This window comes from Neomonachus schauinslandi, chromosome 5, assembly GCF_002201575.2.
Source record: "Neomonachus schauinslandi chromosome 5, ASM220157v2, whole genome shotgun sequence".
NCBI lineage: Eukaryota > Metazoa > Chordata > Mammalia > Carnivora > Phocidae > Neomonachus > Neomonachus schauinslandi.
Genome location: NC_058407.1, coordinates 173,295,923 through 173,315,496, shown reverse-complemented (window position 1 = coordinate 173,315,496; position 19,574 = coordinate 173,295,923). Strand labels below are relative to the sequence as shown.

The 19,574-nt window shown below is 52.4% G+C and overlaps 1 protein-coding gene across 1 annotated transcript in view; it reads left to right on the top strand.

Moving 5' to 3' along the window:
• SDK1 (sidekick cell adhesion molecule 1) overlaps window positions 1-19,574 on the top strand; it is a 522,185-nt gene that overhangs the window by 379,383 nt on the left and 123,228 nt on the right. Inside the window, exons 21-22 of the mRNA XM_044915291.1 lie at window positions 3,802-3,993; window positions 6,902-7,023. Coding sequence (XP_044771226.1) covers window positions 3,802-3,993; window positions 6,902-7,023 — 314 coding nt within the window. The remainder of the gene's footprint in view (window positions 1-3,801; window positions 3,994-6,901; window positions 7,024-19,574) is intronic.

Genomic DNA, 19,574 nt, shown 5'->3' with positions numbered 1-19,574 from the left:
GGACGTGTGTTCAGGACCCACGGTGAACGACAACGTAACTCCGGGAAGGGGGGGCCACTGCTGGAACAGGACCGCAGGACCCAGGATGTGTGTTCAGGACCCACGGTGAATGACAATGTAACTCCGGGAAGGGGGGGCCGCTGCTGGAACGGGACCGCAGGACCCAGGACGTGTGTTCCGCAGTCTCTCAGCACAGGATCGCCAGTGTGAGTACGTACAATCACAGAGGGCTCCCGCTGCCCGCAGCAGAGGGACCGAACACGGTGGGGGATGGGCAGAGAAGAGAGCCTGTTGCGCTCGACTTGGCTTTAAGCCATACAGAAGGAGGACAAAGGAAGCCAGGCAGTGCTAGGGAAAAGAGAAAAACAAAACACCAAAAGCGCAAAACGGGAGGCTGCCCTTGGAAGCAGAGAGTCTCCAGCAGAGCCCTTGGGGACCAGTCGGTCCTGTGGCTGGAACGAGGGTTGCGCTCACCATCCCTTTCGGAAGCGGAGCATCCGGCTGCCTGCTCCGCCCGTGGGGGTCCCGCCGGCCGAGCCTCAGAAGCCTGGCTAGGGCTCCTGGGTAGACGTATGCACACGGAGACTTCCCTTCCTTCAGATACACGTGTGGTCCTTCAAGAACACACCTGCACCTCACTCCTGCTGCAAATCTTTGGGGAAGCCCACGGGCGCACGTCCTCCCCGAGCAGGGCCAGCATTTCCTGGCTGAGTGGTGCTTGCCAATACTCCACAATTTCTGATCCTCTGTTCTCGCCAGCTAATAGGGCTTAATGAACTCGTTTTCGTATTCTATTTAAACAAATCCGTGTCGTTACAAGCAGCAACCTATAGTCTATGTGGAGCTTGGCCTTCTGACAGCCACCCGCTGGGGTCTCCCTCCCTCCCAGCGGCCGCACGGTCCCCATTTTGCTTGGTCTGGCCTGTGCTGTCGCCTTTTCCAAGTGTACTATGAAGTGTGCCCGGGGTCCCAGGAGCTCTGGGGGAGGCTGCAGAGGAAGAGGGCCTACGGGAGCTGAACCCACCAGCGGTGGTTTCCTGGGCTTCAGTGCTCGTCCGTCCAGCCACCTCCCCGGTGACCCCTGCCCTCAGGGAGGCATTCGCTCGGCCCCCACACACGGGTCAGCACCCCCCACGGACGGGGCCCCGGGCGGGGCGTGCCGGCACACCACAGTCTATCCCAGGCTCCAGGCGGCGTATCTCACGGAGGAGCAGAAGAAAAGCCTGGCCTATGGGCAAAGCCGGCCTCAGAAAACCACGGAATGTCCTTCCGGAGCCTCCTTGTTAATGCAGCTGCTGTTGGAGCGGCTGCAGGGCAGACAGCGGCCTGGCGTGGTCCTCCGCATGGGGCGCTGGGTGGTCCAGACACCTGGGGGAAGCCGTTCCTTATCAGCCACAAGGCACAGTGAGCAGCTCCGGGCCTCCCTGTCAGGTCGGGGCCAGAAAGAGAGGGCGCCCCGAGCAGGGGCATCCGGTCCGCCGAGCGAATTGCCCATTGCGCTTGATGTGAATTCCAGCATCTTCCACTCTCCCTGCGTAAACTCTGATTTATGAGGGCCAGGATGCAGACGGACAGCTTGTGATTGGATGTACTGCTCTCTTGTAGAGAATTTACTTCAGATCAACAGAAAATTATTTCTGAAGCTCCCGCGGTCGTTAGTCTCGGTTAGGCCGCATTCGGAGCAGGTAGGACACCCGCCCGCTGAAGGCGCCCAGTGCCAGCTAGGCGCCTACCACCTCCGCTGGAGCAGGCGAAACGTTCCTGGGGCCAGAGCTGCCATGCCCTGCACCCCACGCCGCCCCCCGAGGAGCAGTGCAGGAACCCGAGTGCCCCTCCACCCGCCACAGCCCCTGCTTTCTGTCCAAACCTGTGCAGCAAGCCTCCCGCGCCGTTCCCCGCGATGCGTCTGGGCCCCGCTTTCTTGCCGCGGGGGCTTTGCTTGTGTCTTGTCTGCGTCCACAATGCCAGCCCACCCACAAGCCTGACGTAACAGACCCCAGCAACGCTGCCCTGCCGAGGATGCTGGAAGCGCTGGATTTGGGATCCAGGTTGCCGTGACGAGCCACATGCTGTGTTTTCGTAAATTTTTATCAAGAACAGCTTTTAAACAAATAAAATTGTCTGGCAGACAAGCTTGGAACATAAAACAAAGCCCTGTCCTCCTGTACGTTCAGGGAAGACTCCGAGGATCAAACCGTTCAGCGATGTAGCAGGTGTGACCCACCGAGGTTGGGGGCAGTCAGGTGCGCTCGCGCACATCAGCACTTCAGAGAGAAGGCTGTGGGCGGAGGCTCTGTGGGGAAGCGTGGAGCCCAGGCCGACCCTAGAAACCCCTGCCAGCTTCCAGCAAGTTCATGAACCTCTCTGCATCTTCGTGTTCTCCACTGCAAACGGGGTTAGTGACTTGGAAGTTCTGCTGTGAGGACCGAATGAACTAATGTAGGTAACATGCTCGGAATACCACAGGAACATTGGGAACACTCTGGGTGCTTAGAGCTATAGATACTCATTGCCCAGAAGGCTTGATTTTTAATTGTGCCATTAGATCCAAAATTCTGAATTAACAAAATGAAAAGAATGATTGGTCTGGTGCACTGAGGAGGGGGGAGCCTGGATGTGGGGTGTGGGGAGGGCGAGGAGGGAGTCTGAGGTCCGGAGGGAGCAGGGCAGTGGGCTGTCCACCAGCCCGAGCACCGTGTGAGAGAGGCGAAGTCTGGGGGTGCCCACGGCCCAGATGGGCTGCGTGGAGCACAGGGGCCTGGGTGGAGACCAGAAGGTAATGGGGGAGATGCCGCGTGCACGGAGGCAGCCATGGCCAGTGCCCCTCTGCTGCCCTCGTTGGATGTCTGGTCAGCACCGCCCAGCCTGTGGGCTGTGGGACTGCAGACGGGCAGCAGCTTCTGACATTAATCTTTTTTTCAAAATATTAAATTCCCGAGATGCTCTCTAAATTCCTGTTTACCTGCAAGCACAAGTTTCTAACCATATTTATTGCTTTCATCACAATGAGCTTTAAGACGCCTCTTGGTGCTTCGGTATCCCTGAGTTTATTGACTGGGAAGAAGGAAGAGCAAAAGCATTTTCAGCTGTTCCCCTTGCCTTGGGACCCGCGAGCACCTTCCATCACTGTCTCCCGCTTTAGGAGACTCTCTGCCGGGTCTCTAACCACATCAACTCCCTTCCATGGGGATTGATTCAGGATCTTGCTGGGTTTTTTTTCTCTGAGCCTAAAGTTGCGGTGGAATCCGAGGCTGAATAAATTGTGGTCCCGAGGCCCCACTGGACTGAACAGAGACCAGGGGAAAATCACATTTTGCCAGGAAAACAGGAGGTTCAGAAAGTGGGGATGCAGCAGAACTCGGGCACTCAGGCAGAGAGGGATTTTTTGGGAAAGCACTTTGCGCGGGAGAGAGCGTCTATCAATCATTTCAGGAGGGAAAAAGTGGCACTGTTTCCACAAATTAGTGGCAAGCCAGGAGCAAGCTCCTGATTTAAAATAGTGTATAATGAAAATACCAGCGTATAAAAATGGAAATATTGATGACATGTACCCACAGTTTAACACGAGGTGAAATCAGGCACCGCAGGCTGGCAGCCATCACTCCTCTTTCCTCAAGCCAGCTCGGGTGCTGGGGGGCGGGGGGACAGGGACCCCATGGACGGAGGAGGGGCCCGGCCCGGAGTCTCGTGTGGGCAGGGCAGCGGGTTCCTGCCCGGCTTCAGCACACCTGCTGTTTCAGATCGTCCATGGCAACAGCAGCATCCGGACGGCCCCACTCACCCTGTGTTCTCGCTCCCCAGGCTACCAGGTTTCCTGGGAGGTGTACGGTCAGAACAGCTCCCGGCTCACCCACACCCTCAGTAACACGACTCATGAGTACAAAATCAGAGGATTGTCGTCACTCACCACCTACACCATTGATGTGGCCGCTGTCACCGCCGCGGGGACTGGCCTGGCCACCTCGTCCACCATTTCTTCTGGAGTGCCGCCAGGTCAGTAAAACCCTCTAAGTGCAGGGCACTCCGAGGTTGCTGGTGCTCTGGGTGGATGGCAGCCCTGTGTGCGGGCCCGGGGTCCTTTCGAAGAGGGGTGTCCGCTTCCTGCAGGGGCAGTGGGGTGACAAGTGGACCATGACCCAATGTGGGCCTTGTCCTCCAGCGTCTGCAGCTGGGGTGTGGACTGGAGGGACGTGTCCCAGGGAGCAAGCTGGCCCCGAGCTCCTGCCCTGCAGGGAGATGGTTGGGATATTAAAACCAAGAACAGGAAGCATAAAGCTTTATTCACTCAGCGAAACACTGGAGTTGTGGTTTGCGATAAGACAAGGGAATAGGAGGAGGTGGGAGGCAAGGGATCTTCCAGACAGAGGGAGGCAGATGCGTCCCTGCGGGCTGGGGAAGGCGTTCGGCTGGTGATCCCTGCTGTCCTGTCCTTTTTGAAATTCAGATTATCTTCCTAAACGTGCAGCTCACTCATTTCGGCCTCGGAGCTCTGCACTCAACTCTTTTCTCTCTGATTTTAAAATTTAGGTTTAAAATAAGTGTTTTTCCTGGGAATTCACAAATACGAGGGAATGTGAGGAAGTATTGTGGGGTGGCTCTGGGTTCACTTCTCTCATTAAAGCTGCGGGTCTCTTGCTCTTTAAAAGATGTCAGTTTGCCTCATGCAGGTTGGTCTTTGAGGATAAGGCCCTGAAGCTCCCTCCGAAATCAGCACTTCGTCCTATAATGCCCTCCACCTCCAGACCCATGTTCAGAGCCCAACTGTTCTCTTGGACAGGATGCAAGCACATAAAATGCATACAGTAAAGAAGGGAATCAGCACAGGGATGAGTGTGTGCCCCTCACAGGGACCGCGTCTGGAGAGAGCCGGGCCGTCCTCCGAGTTGTGTGTGGTGTCAGAGGAGGAGGCATGGTCCTTCCTCCCCCTGAGCAGGGTGACCGCATAGGACACTTTCTAGCCCCAGTCGCCACCTGCCCTGCCCACCGGGGAGGTGTCCCACAGCAATCCTCTGTCCCCGATCAGCGGTCACCACGCCCTGCCCTTGAGGCAGCAGTGGGGCACCGTCCCCCACAGCAGCATCCCAGGGGCCCCTCATAAAGCACACTGCTGGGCCCCCCAGTGTGGGATTTGCCTCCGGAGCAGGTTCTCGGGCATGCAGATGCTGCTCACTGGGGACCACACTTTGAGGCAATCTGGTGTTTCTTAAAGGCATTGACAAGATATGTTTACTTTTTTAAAGAAAGAAGTTTTTGGCTTACGGGAAGATTTGTTTATTCTGTGTAAACAGCCCGTTCCCACAGCACACATTTAAAACCTTGTTAACACTCTAGGGGTGCTTGGGTGGCTCGGTGGACTGGCCGTCCGACTCTTGATTCCGGCTAGGGTCACGATCTCAGGCCTGCGTCGGGCTCCGGGCTGAGCGTGGAGCCTGCTGGGGATTCTCTCTGCTTCTCCCTTTGCCCCTCCCTGCTCATGTGCGCTCTCTCTCTGAAAAAAACAACACTACTAACGCTCTAATAACTAGTGGTGGTGGCCTGATGCGGTACTTGTTGGAACTGTCCCTCAGAGGCTGACAGTAACGCGGGGAGCGCCGCCACGTGTGAGCAGGTTTCCCGGGACGGCGTGGGCTCCGTCTAGCCGCGGCGGGGAGCAGGTGGGCGCCCCTCCGGAGGCACCACAGAGTGAGAACTCGAGGGCAGAGGGCCCCACTGTGCCAAACACACCCTGAAGAGCTAAGGTGAGGGAAGCTGTGGAGAGGCCGCTGCTTCCCCAGAGGTCAGGTCACCCGTAGCCGGGGATGGATCCCAGGGCGCCCCGCAAGTTCGCAGGAAGCCAACGCACGACGACCGTCTCTCTGGAGGGCCATATCCCCCTGGTCATGCTTGAACCCCACATCCGTTAATGTCTGGAACACCACTGAGAGAAGCCAGTGAGCAGAGACAAAGAGTCACTGTCCTTCGATTTCAACATTTTCTGCTTCAGATTCACTACACGAGATGTGGGAAGGCCCCTTGAGGTTAGGGTTGATTAGCCCCGTGCAAGTCTGGGTTTCCAGCACCCCCCCACCCCCGGTTCAGGCAGACCAGGAGGCGTCCCTCAGACACCGTGCAGGAAGCACGCGGCTCCCGCTTCCGGCTCGAGGTCCCTCTCCCTTCCTTCCATCCCACTGTCTAGAGTAGCTGGTGTTGCCCAGTAAGACAAGAGGCTGCATTTCAGACTCGTGGCATTTCACTTCCGAGCAGGGCAGGCTGTTGGGGGCGGGGGGGGGGGGGGCAGCCTGCCATAGGTCTGTACTCGGTGAATGGGCTGCAGCCCCAGGTAACCTCCCAGGATGGGAGCCCATCAGAACCCCCTCCCCGCCATTCACTTGCAGGAGCAGCTGAGCTCAGGCAGAGCGGGGAGAGCTCCGCTCCTTCACCTCAATGTGGTTGTCTTGGAAACCAGACCCGGGGCCTAGGACTCAGGCACCTGCTGTCTCCCGCGCGCCCCACTCTGTTTCCCCGGCATCACGGTCATCACCGAGGGGAGGGTGAACATTTGGTCATGTTCTTTTCGGAGCCTGGAAGAATCACATCCGTGCATCCTTTTTTCTTTCAACGAGTGTCTATTAATTACCTGCTGTGCATGGAGGTGAGTAAGTCCTGACCTTCAGAGAGGATCATCCAGAGGCCACATGAATATGTGTCCTCATCCCACTTCCGAGGCATGGGGCCTGATGTGCAGCCCCTGAACGTAAGGATAGCGCGGGGGTCATGTTCCCGGGGAAGCGGTGCTTCTCACTTATGTGGTTTTGAAAACAAATCCAGGTATTTTGAAACCATTTACTCACCGACGTGTTTGGTGCATTTCCTAAGCTGTCAGTACTTGCATCTCCATGTCTTGTCTCTCCTTTGCCTCTAGAGCTCCCTGGCGCCCCGTCCAATTTGGTCATTTCCAACATCAGCCCCCGCTCAGCCACACTCCAGTTCCGACCGGGTTACGACGGGAAGACCTCCATCTCCAGGTGGATCGTCGAGGGTCAGGTATGCTCTCCTCGGAGGGATGGCGGGGTTTCCAGAGTCGGGGCCTGCGCATGGGAGGCAGGGGACCGATGTGTCTGCAGAATGGCTGGTCAGGGGCACAGTGGCTCCCGGGACAGGGGTTTGGAGGATGAGAGCCAGAGACTGGAGACAATGGGCTACCGGGGGAGGGATGTGGAAAGGGAAGAGAGACACGATGTTAGGCTGTGGTCTGAATGGACCTTAAAAGGAGTGATAAGAGGGCTTCACATTCGAGTTTTGGCTCCAACAAGGTACCCAAATTGCATAGCATAGTTGATTTATTTCTTTTGAATTCCGTACAACAATAAGCTACCAAATGTACAAATAAGATGATTTTTTGGTACAACTCGTCTATCCTGTGAGGGAGTGCATCCGCAACACGTAGAGAGCATGTTTGTGCCCAAGACTCTTCCAGGCAGTATGCGAAAAGGAGGCATTTCTGTCTTGGGAGAAAAGAACACACATCACAGTCGAGGACTAGCAGGGAGGCCCGAGGGCTGGAGCCAGTGTGGGGAAGAGTGGGGGGCACTGTGCTCAAGGAGCCCCGGGCACACATCCCACAGGGTCCCGGACACGGGGTTCCCTGGGACTGGGGAGCACCACACAAGCCACAGTTCCAGTTCCAACAAGAGCAGGAGATAAAAAGCTAAGAAACAAACTCTGGATGTAGAAAGTGTCAGAATAGTTCTTGTGTCTAGTAAAATCCCAGTGACTTTCATCGCTGTGCTTGTATTCTGTGTAAGACAACTCACTCTCAGAAATTGGCCATAAATTAGGGAACCAAGTCCACACACATCCTCAAAACATTCATTAAGCCACAATATCTGAAAGCAGATGCAGGAATCTGAAAGTGCAAACCAGCTGGTTGGGGCACATCGATAGAAGGGGCTGGGACATCTGTTTCCTTAGGAAAAAATTAACAGCACATCCCTACCTCACATCAAGTTGAAAACAGGTCCCCAGGGAACGAAAACCAAAATGATAAAAGTGAACTTTAAGACACATAGAGGAGAATACAGGAGAAAAATCACTTTATCTCATGAGAACCAATTCTAGCGCCTCAAGGTCCATCAGACATAGCTGGGCAGGGAATACAGAAGCATGTGGTGCCGTCCACGGAATCATGACTCCATGCCCCGTGAACGCCAAAGACACAGGTCTGCAAGCTTCAGACCCGCGTGTGAGGCTCGGCCGGGAGGCAGTGACGTGGAAACACCAACATCTTGGTGGCTTCCCCAAACGGGGCTTTCCTTCGTGCCTCTGGGGCCAGCCGGGAGCGCACTACTTCTGTGTGGGCTCTGTTTACCAGAACTCAGTCGCGAGCCTTCCTTCCCTCTTTCCCTCCTTCCTTCCCACCTTCCCTCCTTCCTTCCTTCCCTCCCTCCCTCCTTCCTTCCTTCCCTCCTTCCTTCCCACCTTCCCTCCTCCCTCCCTCCCTCCCTTCCTTCCTTCCCTCCTTCCCTCCCTCCTTCCCTCCCTCCCTCCTTGCTTCTTCCGCCCTCCCTCCTTCCCTCCCTCCCTTATCCCTGCTATCTCTTTTCCTGAATTATCAATATGAGAGTATAGTTTTTAGAAATATATTCAGTGCCTTTCCATCACCTGCAGTCATTATTCTTTGTGAACCTAACCTCGGCCCATCTTGGCCAGTGGGTAGCCCTCCATGTTCTGGGCTTGCTGACATGGAGATACCAATCTTTGATGATTTCGTACACAGCAAGATGTCCCGGGATCGTCCTGTGCCTTCCTGCCCCACAGCTCAAGCTCAGAGTGAGTCATTCCCATCTGGTTTTGTTTAGTGTCAGATGGTGTTTAAAGACCAGAGTCTGGGCACTGAGGGTGGGGAAGGGGTGCTCATTGCCTCAAGCGGGTCATTCTAGACCTTTCCAGGGGACAGAGAAAGGAAGCATCATGAGTCCATGCTGGTTTTCCTGTCAAACTTAAGATTACTTTAACTTGGGATTTACCGTTGAAATACCTTTTTTCTAAAATTGTGTTTTTAGAAATATTAACATCATTACTTAGGTTCTTTCTCCTACTCTTGTACAAAGAGTTTCACAATGGTAATTTCAATGGTACTCCTCACAATAAGACTACTGAATGCAGTGTCTAAGTGTTTGTCCTTGGGCTGTATTAAGCTATAATGTGCATTCAAAGTATGGAGTTCTAAATTGTTTTCTCTGTGTGGTTATATCACTAACTTCATACAAAACTGGGTTCATTCATTTCAGGGTTGGGTTTCGTTCTGTTCTTTTGCTTCCGTTTTTTAATGGCTGCTTTCTTGAAAAACCATTTTACTTTAAAAAATTGTTAAAATGCCTGAAATTTAATTCATTTTCCAATATGTAACTCATTCACATGAGCTCAAAGTCAAAACCATAAAACAGGTCTATTCAGAAACATTCCTGTTCCTCTTTCCCCCTTTGCCCTGTGGTCTCTGTCCCCCAAAAGCCCCATATTAGGTTTTCAGTTTACCCTGTCTTGTTTTTGGCAACATAAGCAAATACACACGTTTGTGTTCCCTGCTTGTCGCTCAGAACGCAGCACCCAGCTCTCTTCGCCGCGTCCTGAAGACCCTGCGTGTCCTGCAGGCAGATCTTCCTCATCCCTTCCCGCAGGCGCAATCCTCCCCGTGCCCACGTGCCAGGGCTCGCCCAGCGGTGCACACCCCTTTTCCTTCTGCCGGCATAAATGACCAAAACCTTAGTGTCTCAAACAGCCCTCCTGCACTGGCTCACACATCTGTAGGTCACAAGGCCAACATGGGCTTCCTGGGCTTTGGGTGCTGGGAGGACTCTGTCCCTGTGGAGGCTCTAGAGGAGGATCCCTGGTCCTGCTCATTCACGTGTCGTCAGAATTCACCCCCTCATGGTTCTAGAACCAAGCTGCTCGTCGCCATCCCCAGCATCCATGGCCACCACGTTCCTTGGCCTGTGGCCCCATTTCCTGCACCCCCTGAGCCAGCAGTGACAGGTCCAGTCCTCCTCGGGCTTCGATTCCTCCTCCTCCTCCTTCCATCTCCTGTCTGTGACCACCCTCCCGCCTCCCTCTCGGCCACTGGTAGGGACTCAGGTGATTAGACCGGGCCCACACAGATAATCCAGGATAATCTCCCTATTTCAGAGCTCTTAACCGTAATCATATCTACAAAGTCTGGTAACATACTCACAGGTCCCAGGAATTAGGGTGTGGAGTTCCCAGGTGGGGGCATTATTCTGCATTATTGTCTTTAGCCTTTTGCATAATCATCTTGAATCTTTGGGATGGATTCCTGGGAGTGGGATCAGTAGATCGGACAATGAATGTCTGTGTAGATTCTCTAGACATTACCAAATCCCTCTGCTGTAAGTGGTAACATATTGTACTCTCACCAGCAATATATATGAATTTTTGCCCTGCCAAAAAAAAATACAAGTCTAATTTATCAGTCATTTCTTGCCTGCTTTTGGGTTGTCAGTCACAGAAAGGTTTTCCCCACACTTGGATTATAAAGGAATTCACCTAACATCCCACCACCACTGTTAAAGTCGCTTTTTTGCATTTAGCTCCGCAACCATTTGGAATTTGTCCTTATATGTGGAGTGAGGTATGAATCCATTTTTGTAATTTTGCGAATAGCTCTGTGATTATCCCAAAGCCATTTAATAAAAAGTCCCGTTTTTTTTTCTCCTGCTGATTTATAATATTAAATTCCCATATGCACTTGGGTTTATTTCTGAACTTTTTATTCAGTTCTATTAGTCTGGCCATTCGTGCTCTAATGCCACATGGTTTAATTATAGAGGCTTTAAAATGTGCTTTCATATCTGGTAAGGTCTTCCTGACCCTCACCACTGCACACACGTGCACCCCTGCCCTTGCCGTGTTTAGGACTTTTCTGGCTACTCTTGTTGATGTCTTAGGATGGTGAGTCTTCTATCCAGGAACATGACACGTATATGCTTTTCCGTTTGTTTAAATCTACTTTTGTCAGCTGTTTTCTTCTTGGCAAAAGCACTGGGCTATCTATTCCTACCTCACTCTGCTCTGAAAAATGCAGGAAATGTCAGGGGCAATCAGCGTGCCTTGAAAACTGTGGTAGAAGGAGTGTGGGCTTTGCCTCAGGCAGACTCGTGCCCCCTTTTCCTCACCCCCCTCTTTCCCTGCTCTGGGATCCTGGACGTATTTCTTTTTTTTTTTTTTTCTTAAGATTTTATTTGTTTATTTGACAGAGAGAGAGAGCAAAGCAGAGGGAGCAGCAGGTAGAGAGAGAGGGAGAAGCAGGCTTCCCAACGAGCGGGGATCCCTGACAAGGGGCTCGATCCCAGGACCCTGAAATCATGACCTGAGCCAAAGGCAGACGCTTAACCGACTGAGCCACCCAGGCGCCCCCTGTATGTATTTCTTAAGTTCTTTGTGAGCCTTAATCTCCTCATCTGTGAAATGGGGTCAATGGTACTTTTTGCAAGATCGCCATGAAGATTGATTAATGTGTGTGTAATTTTAGTTACATTTTCTGACATTCTGCTGACATACAGGATCACAATTGATTTTTTAATATTTCTCTTCTTCGAGGGGTGCCTGGGTGGCTCAGGCGTTAAGCATCTGCCTTCGGCTCAGGTCATGATCCCAGGGTCCTGAGATTGAGCCCCACGTCTGGGCTCTCTGCTCCGCGGGAAGCCTGCTTCTCCCTCTCCCCCTCCCCCTGCTTGTGTTCCCTCTCTCGCTGTGTCTCTCTCTGTCAAATAAATAAATAAAATCTTTAAAAAAAAAAAAATATTTCTCTTCTTCGAATGACTGACACTAAGCTGCCTCTTAGCCTTGTGGGACGGGGTCGTAGCCAGAAAACTCTTGAGAATTCTCTTCTTACTTTATTGATTCTACCCTAGTTTTCTACAAAGAAGTCCTATCATCCATTAATAGTGACAGCTTTGTGTCTTCTTCTGAAATCCTCTGTTTCTCTTTTTTCGTTTTTTTTTTTTTTTAATTTTTTTATTTATTTATTTGACAGAGACAGAGACAGCGAGAGCAGGAACACAAGCTGCGGGAGTGGGAGAGGGAGAAGCAGGCTTCCTGCTGAGCTGGGAGCCTGATGTGGGACTCGATCCCAGAACCCTGGGATCATGACCTGAGCCGAAGGCAGTCGCTTAACCAACTGAGCCACCCAGGCGCCCAGTATTTTTTTTGCTTTTATAGCTAGGCTGTATCGGGTTAAGACAACTCTTTTCTAATCCTGGTTTGCTAGAAGTTGGGTTTTTTTTTTTTTAGGATTTAAAAAAATCATTAATGTTTATTTTTATCAAAATATTACTTTGCGTCTGTTGAGTCGTTCATGGTTTTTCTTCCATCGTCTGTTGGTAAGATGATGTATGTTGATATCCTAATGTTCAACCATTGCAGTGTTCCTGGGATAAACACAGCTTGATCACGATGGCTCTTTTGTTTAGTTTAGAGCTGAGATTGTTGTATTCATGTTTGTAAGTGAACTTGGCCTTTTCTGGTTGTTTGTTTGACTTTTAAGATCAATAGTTTATTTTCTCACCCGTTCTCATAAGCAAAGATTTGATTGCCCTCTAGGCGGGGTGAGAGGTGGGGCTGCTGACACAGAACTTGGACCCAGACTGGGAGCCTCGAGGGCATCTTCCCAAGGCGCTCTGGGTTTCCCAATCCTGGCTGAGCCTTAGCGAGTGAGGCGGGGATGGGGCTTTGCCCTGTGGGTGTAAACTTCCAGGTGGCACAGTGGATTAAAGAGCTACAGTCCCTGTTGTGCTGGTCCCGCCGTAGGGACTCTGAGTGGGATGCAGTGATCCGGCCTCTCCATGTCTGTGACCCCAGTTCCCCAGGGGAGCGTGGTCTGGGCAGGCTCCATGCCCTTCCCCAGGGGTTATGCTCCCTCAGGTCTATCTGAGAGTGTCCTGTGTGGTGAAGGTCCTCAGTGCGGTGCCCACAGCCAATGACACAGACTCGCCGGGTGTGCGCCCCAGGCTTCTGTGCTCACCACTGGCTCAGCTTGTAGCCATCAGTTAAAGGTCCTAGCTGGAGTTTGAGATTACCCGGAAGTTCATGTTTGCCTTCACCTCGAAAGTATTTCAAAACTACAGAAAAGTTGTAAGAATACTAGAGAGCTCCCTTCACTCAGAGACCCCATACAAGTTTGTCAGTTGGCCCAGTGTGTCCTCAGTGGGAAGAGAATCCAGCCCAGGATGATGCTGCCCCTGGTTGTCACGTCTCTCCAGTCTCCTTCAACCTGGCTTAGTTCCCTGGCCAGTCCTCAATTTCGTGACCTTACCGATTTTGAGGGTTATAGGCCATTCATTTCCTAGAAGACCCCTCAATTTGCATTTGTAAATTTCATTATGATTAGAGCGAGGTCATCCATTTTTTGGTCAGAATGTCACAGAAGTGATGTTGAGTTCTTCCCACTGCATCCTGTTGGGTTGAAGAAGACATCGACAGGTCCCATGACTGGTGGAGTGAATTTAGCAATTAAGATGGCATCTGCTTGGTTTCCCCACCATAGAGCTGCTTTCCTCCCCTTCACGGTTAGTAAGTATTCTGTGGGGAGGGAGGTACTTTGAGATTCTGTGAAAATCTCATTCCCCTTCCCACTCGCACCCACTAGTTTTGTCTTACACTGAAATTTCTTGCCGGAATTAATTAGCACAATGAGGGCACCAAATAGCAACCTTTCTAACTCAATCATTTCTTCTGTGTTTATTGATTGGACTTTTACTGTAGGAGACAGTTTTTCTCTTCCCATTTACTTACTCATTTATTTATTGACATCAGGGTAGACTCATGGTTTCCTACCTTACTTAACAGATTCTAATCCACGGCTCTCATTACTTCTGTCCTTGCCCTGGCTCTCCTGCATTTGGCCAATGGGAGGCCCTTCCACCTGGTTTTCGTGTTCTCCTTGCATGCACACCCTTGCTTTCTGGCACAAGGTATTCTAGGCTTATCTTCCCCTTTCTCTCTGTGTCCAGCCATTTCTCCAAGGAACTTTGGGTCCTTTCAGTGCAGAGTGGCATTTAGAAAGCAAGATCTGGGCACTAGATGTGCTCACTGCCACTGGATGTCCAGGCCTCCTCCAGTGCGTGGAGCTAGGAAATACGCACCCTCAGGCGCACACGTGTCTCCACCTCGGTCAATTTCTGTATCTATCTACATACGCTGAAAATCACTAGTTCACACCAGCACCCCCAAGTATACTTTAGTACCACCTGTTTATTCAAACTGCCCCTTTCCACGTTTACACTAGCCTTTCTCTGGCTCCCACTAACCTCGGTTATGTTTTTATTTGCCAAATCCCCCTGTATGTGGGCAGTCCTCCCATGAGTGGGCTGCCACCTGCTTGGACCCCTTTGCCCAGGTCCTGACCCCGCCTCCCCCGACCAGCTGCCATAAAAATTGTAACATGCAAATGTAAGTTATCAAAATTTTAAGTTAATCATTGTCTTAATTCCGAGCCAGTGATACTTGTTATTATGTCCCTATTTCAAGTCCACTGTGTTTCTCTCTATGCCCAGAGGCCGTGATTATTATGAACATCTTCTGGCACAGGTAGTGCCCACTTAGATTTCGTGGTGGGTTTGGCCACAGCTTCACTTCCCACTTACATCGGCCTCGAGATATGTCCTTTGCTCCCAGTGCTCGGCCAGGCGTCTGAGAAGACATCTGTCGTACCCTAGCCAGCACCGCTCTGGCTTTGGCGGGAGGCTGACCTTAAAGGTTATCTTGTCTGCCATATTGCTCGAACTGGAAGTCCCTTACAAATATTCTCTCCGAGGTATTTTAAAAGTAACTCAGCAAATCTAAAAATTCTGGTAGTGGCGCAGATAGTTGAAACTTCAAAACCCAAAGAGAATATTCCCGCCTGAAGCTCATTATCTGGATGATTTGTGTTTAAATGTTCCTAGAGATTAAATATTAATCTATAAACAGAAGCTCTGTTCCAAAGCCCAGAAGGTAAGGATTGTAGACTTTTCCTGGCCTCCTTAGGACAGAGTCATGGCCAAGAAGAAGACAGAAGAAAAGCCATGGACTTTTTTTTTTTTTGCGGGAGAGAGAATGAGAGACAGAGAGCATGAGAGGGAGGAGGGTCAGAGGGAGAAGCAGACTCCCCGCCGAGCAGGGAGCCCGATGCAGGACTCGATCCCGGGACTCCAGGATCATGACCCGAGCCGAAGGCAGTCGCTCAACCAACTGAGCCACCCAGGTGCCCCAAGCCATGGACATTTTACCGCTTGGTGTGCTGGGAGCCCCCAGCTGCTTCTGTCACAGGGCTGGCGTGCCCTTCTCCAGTGTCTGCTTGGCCACGTGAAAGAGATGCCCTTTTCCTCAAACTTCTGGACTGACTCCATCAACAGACCGCTACCCTGGTTTCTGTTTTCCTAATCCATTCAGTTTGGGCTGAACACATTGGACTGGTTTTCAATCATATACTAAGTTATCCCAAGAAAATTTCATGATGATGTGGCAAAGGTTAGCGTGAATATCCTTTTTTTTTCTTTTGGCCAAACCAATCCTGCTTTTTTTTTTTTTTTTTTTTTTTGCAACCTGTTCCTGCTAACCTCGAAGGCATATTGCAGAGGGCATGCCTTTAAAAATTAATAAAGGGTCGTCTCTTTAAATGCCTTGGCAGACACTCCACTGCTAGTTTTCTACAAACTCCGGGTGGAATATACTCCAACCCACCCACATCACCTGCCAACGCTCACACGGCCTCCTCCAGGGGAAGAGCAGGTCTGCAGCCCCTCTTCTCACTCCTACTGCCAGGACTCTGGCCATGAGATCTTTCAGGAAACCCCATTCCCACCCCTCTCCTTGCTGCCTCCTGGGCACTCACCACCTTCCATGGACCACTGTCCGACTCGTCCCCCAGGAAAGGCCACAGACAAGTTCCCCAAGGCTACCAGGTGAACAGTCAGTGACATGAGGACAGATGGCACAGACATTGGGGTCAGAGAGACGGGACCTTGAACCCGAGCTCCGCCGCATCCCAGCTGGACGGACACAGGCAGGCCGCCCAGCTCAGGCTCTTTGGCTGTGAAGCAGGGATATTAATACCTGCTCTGAAGGGTTGCTAGAGAACTAGAACACTTCGTCATATTTACTTATCTAAGATGGGCACACCTCTGCTTTCTCTGGGCATGAGGCACTTTACAAATGAAATCCCCTCTAGTACCTGCCATCCCTCTGGGCCGCAAGGGCTGTGTCCCCGGCCTCCGTGTGTACTGTCCACCCATGTCGAGTTCCCCCCGTGAAGCCTCTCTTCAGCTCACTGACTACTTCTCCGAGAACATCTCGGTGGGTTCCATGGTCGAGGCAGGCTCCAACTTTCCTAAACTCAGAGCAGCAGGGCCCTTGAGACTGCCACTGGGATAGGTGAAACCTCTGGAACATTCCTCACCTAATTCTCTTGGGATGGATGCAAGCTGAACCCAGGCTTTCTCTGCCAACGAGACTGCAGCGTTCCCTTGCCTAGCCTCTTGCCCTGTGCCTGACCACGGGCCAGAGTTCAGAGAGGAGTAAGAGGCCGGAGCACCAGGTCCAGTGAGGAGTCGGCCATGCCATGACTCATCACACTGAGAATAGGGGGTGATTTCAAAGTGAGCCCGGGGTGCTTGCAGAACTCGGGAAGGAGGGACCACCCTGGTTCGGGGGGTGGTGGAGGCCCAGGAAGGAGATGGCGTCTGTGCCCCATCTCCAGGAGCCATGAACATCGGTCGGGGCAGGCACCAGCCGAGCGGCCTTCCAGGTGTGAGGATTTGGCTCCCACCAAACACTTCGTGGCAGGATAGCAGTATTTTCTTCCCTTTGATCCACTTCTCAATCACATCATCTTTGCAGAAAAGTTTCCTTTAAATTCTGACTGCTTTGAAAGCACACCAGGGAGGTTGTATTACTCAGTGTTACCTCCAGTGAGTTAGGGAAGGAAAGACCCCAATCCTTGGAGGAGCACGTTGCCAGGCCCTGTAGTAAGCCGATGCCCAGATGTGGGTTAAAGTTCTAGAGAGCAGCTTTTATAGGTATTTCTGGCTCACTAATGCTTTGTGTAATTAGTCACCTTTGACTGTAGCGTGAGCAAAACTTCTCTTCCCTCATTTTTATGGTGCACGTAGAAGGGGAGAATGCAAATGTTTCCTGTGTTCATTTGCCACTCCTGTTTGCCTTTCTGGTCCCTCCGTAAACCCCTGCCATCTGCAGCCATTCGCTGTGCTCTAATAGCCAAAATAACATCTAGTCTTCTCTAAAGGCTGCTTCGAGCAGCTTTCCTGTAATGAAGATGCTGGTGGTACAGATAAAACTGTTTCCATTCCGAAAATGGGAAGGGGAAAAAAAGCCCACTTACTGCTTGTTTGTGCATAATAGTACCATTTTCCTAAAAGGACCTGTTTTAGAGAGTGTTACGGGCTAATAAAATAAAGCACCAGTCTGCCGACTGCAGTCTCGGTAACTACAGAGCAGTGGGGATGGAACAGGTGGGGGCGCCAGGTGGCCCCCGTGTCCACAGCGTTCCTAGAAGTCGAGGTGCCGAGAGACGTTCTCTGTTTCCCAGGGCACTTCCTGCGGAGGGACCGGATCACGCGGGCTGATGAATGGACTGCCAGGCTTTGTTTTCTTTCCCCTGTGCTGGGTGCTCACAGGCCGTCCCCTAACCTGCCCGAGCCACGGCCTCTGGCAGTGAACTTCTCCCAGCAGTGAGCTGCAGAGAAAACATCCAGGTGGACCAGTACATCTCCTTTCTCTTCTCACACGTAGAAGCCCCTACAACCTGAGTGTTTCCCTTCATGCCCAGGTTCCCGGAGCTTTAAAAGCCAAGCGTGCTGCCCAAGAATTCTAGAACCATGGCTCCCCTCCTCCACTCCCTTCAGCCTCCGTTCTGCACCTTCATCCACTCCCTGTGTCCCAGTCCTAGCTGTGCTCGTCCTGTGCCAACCTAGAGCCTCGGGGAAAAGCAGCTGTGCCTCTGATGAAGAGGGAGACTTTACAGGGGGGAGCAAATGGCTGTAGGCCTTGGAAGAGGCTGTAGTTATGAAGACCTTGCAGGTGAAAGTAGGAGGTGTGCACATTCAGCTCCCCTAAAACTATTGCCCGAAACCGTCCCCTTGCCTGTACTATTTTCAGTGACTTCTTACCCTCTAGAAGTCCATCACAGTGTTAAAGAGCAAATTTGGGAATGTGGAGGCCGAGAGATCTGAGGTTTTTTGCAGTAAGATACTCAAAGCTGCAGCTTTGCCCTTGACCTTTGCAGGATGGGTGGGACCAGCGAGGGCCCCTGGAGTCTATTCAGCCAGCAAGGCTGGAAAGGGACAGGCCAACCGGCAAAGCACAGAGCCAAAAAGCTGGACCCTGGGCACGTTTGTGAGGAGCCGGCCTCCAGGCTGTGGGTGTAGGAGGGTCCGTGGGCGCCGGCTGGCTGGCAGAGGGCAAAGACCACACACACCGGGACACATAGTGGGAAGAATGGTGCGTTGAAAGCTCTAGTGTGGGATTCACACATATTAAGCACTTAATCAATGGAAGCTCATAATAAAAATAATGAAGTCAAGGCAAGCATTTGAGGAAAGGCTGCATTCCTGGGGAGGCCTATGGGGAGGATGCAGGGCCACAGCCTGAAACACCCGGGCCCAGACCAGCTCGGGGCTGGAGGTGCTCTGGGTCAGAGAGCCGAGGTGGGCTGAGTACCCCGTGATGGGAGGGTATGCAGTTTGGGAAGAGGCCCAAGCTCCCGGGGCTGGAAGCCAGCCCAGCTTGAGCGCCCAGAGTGTCAGCTGAGAGTCAAGCTGCTGGTACTTAGAACTCACTCGTGCGGAACCCAAATCCCACAGCTTGAAAAATGTCAAGTCCAGCTCTCCGTGGCCTCCGTTGTCCTGGTATAAATTAGGCCGTGAATGGCAAGGGGCATCCCCAGCAGCACTTTGGGCTCCAAGGCTTTACCTGGCCTGGAGGGTGTGGGCCAGCCCGTGTGTGCAGAGGGATCACCCTTCCCACCCTGCACCCACTGCCTCCAGCATGGCCTGGCAGCGCGGCCTGGGCCCCCTGCTCAGTGAAGTCCCACCTGCTCAGGAAGCAGCCGAGCCAGGAAGGCCAAGAGCTGCTCGCGCTCTCCACTTTGTCCCAGAAACACCCTTCTCCACTGGTTACGTGGTCGCAGAGCCTGGTGAGCCCGGGACCTCATCTGTCTCGTTCCGGGCGCTCCCCTCTGGCCCAGAACAGGGCCTGCTATGTGGAAGGAGAGTGCCCTGGGAAGCCTGTTGCCTGTTGGGGGTGTGGGTCACGGCACAAACTCTAGGGACAGGGTTCCCGTTGCCTGTTGGGGGTGTGGGTCACGGCACAAACTCTAGGGACAGGGTTCCCGTTGCCTGTTGGGGGTGTGGGTCACGGCACAAACTCTAGGGACAGGGTTCCCATGCTTTCAAAGCGTTTCCTGTCCTGATTTAACCTCCACCTGCCACTATCGCCTCTGACGTTGGAAAGGCTTTCCAGGGTGTTCTGTCTCCTGCAGCAACAGAGACCGACGTTTTTTGCCTCTGACGTCGGAAAGGCTTTCC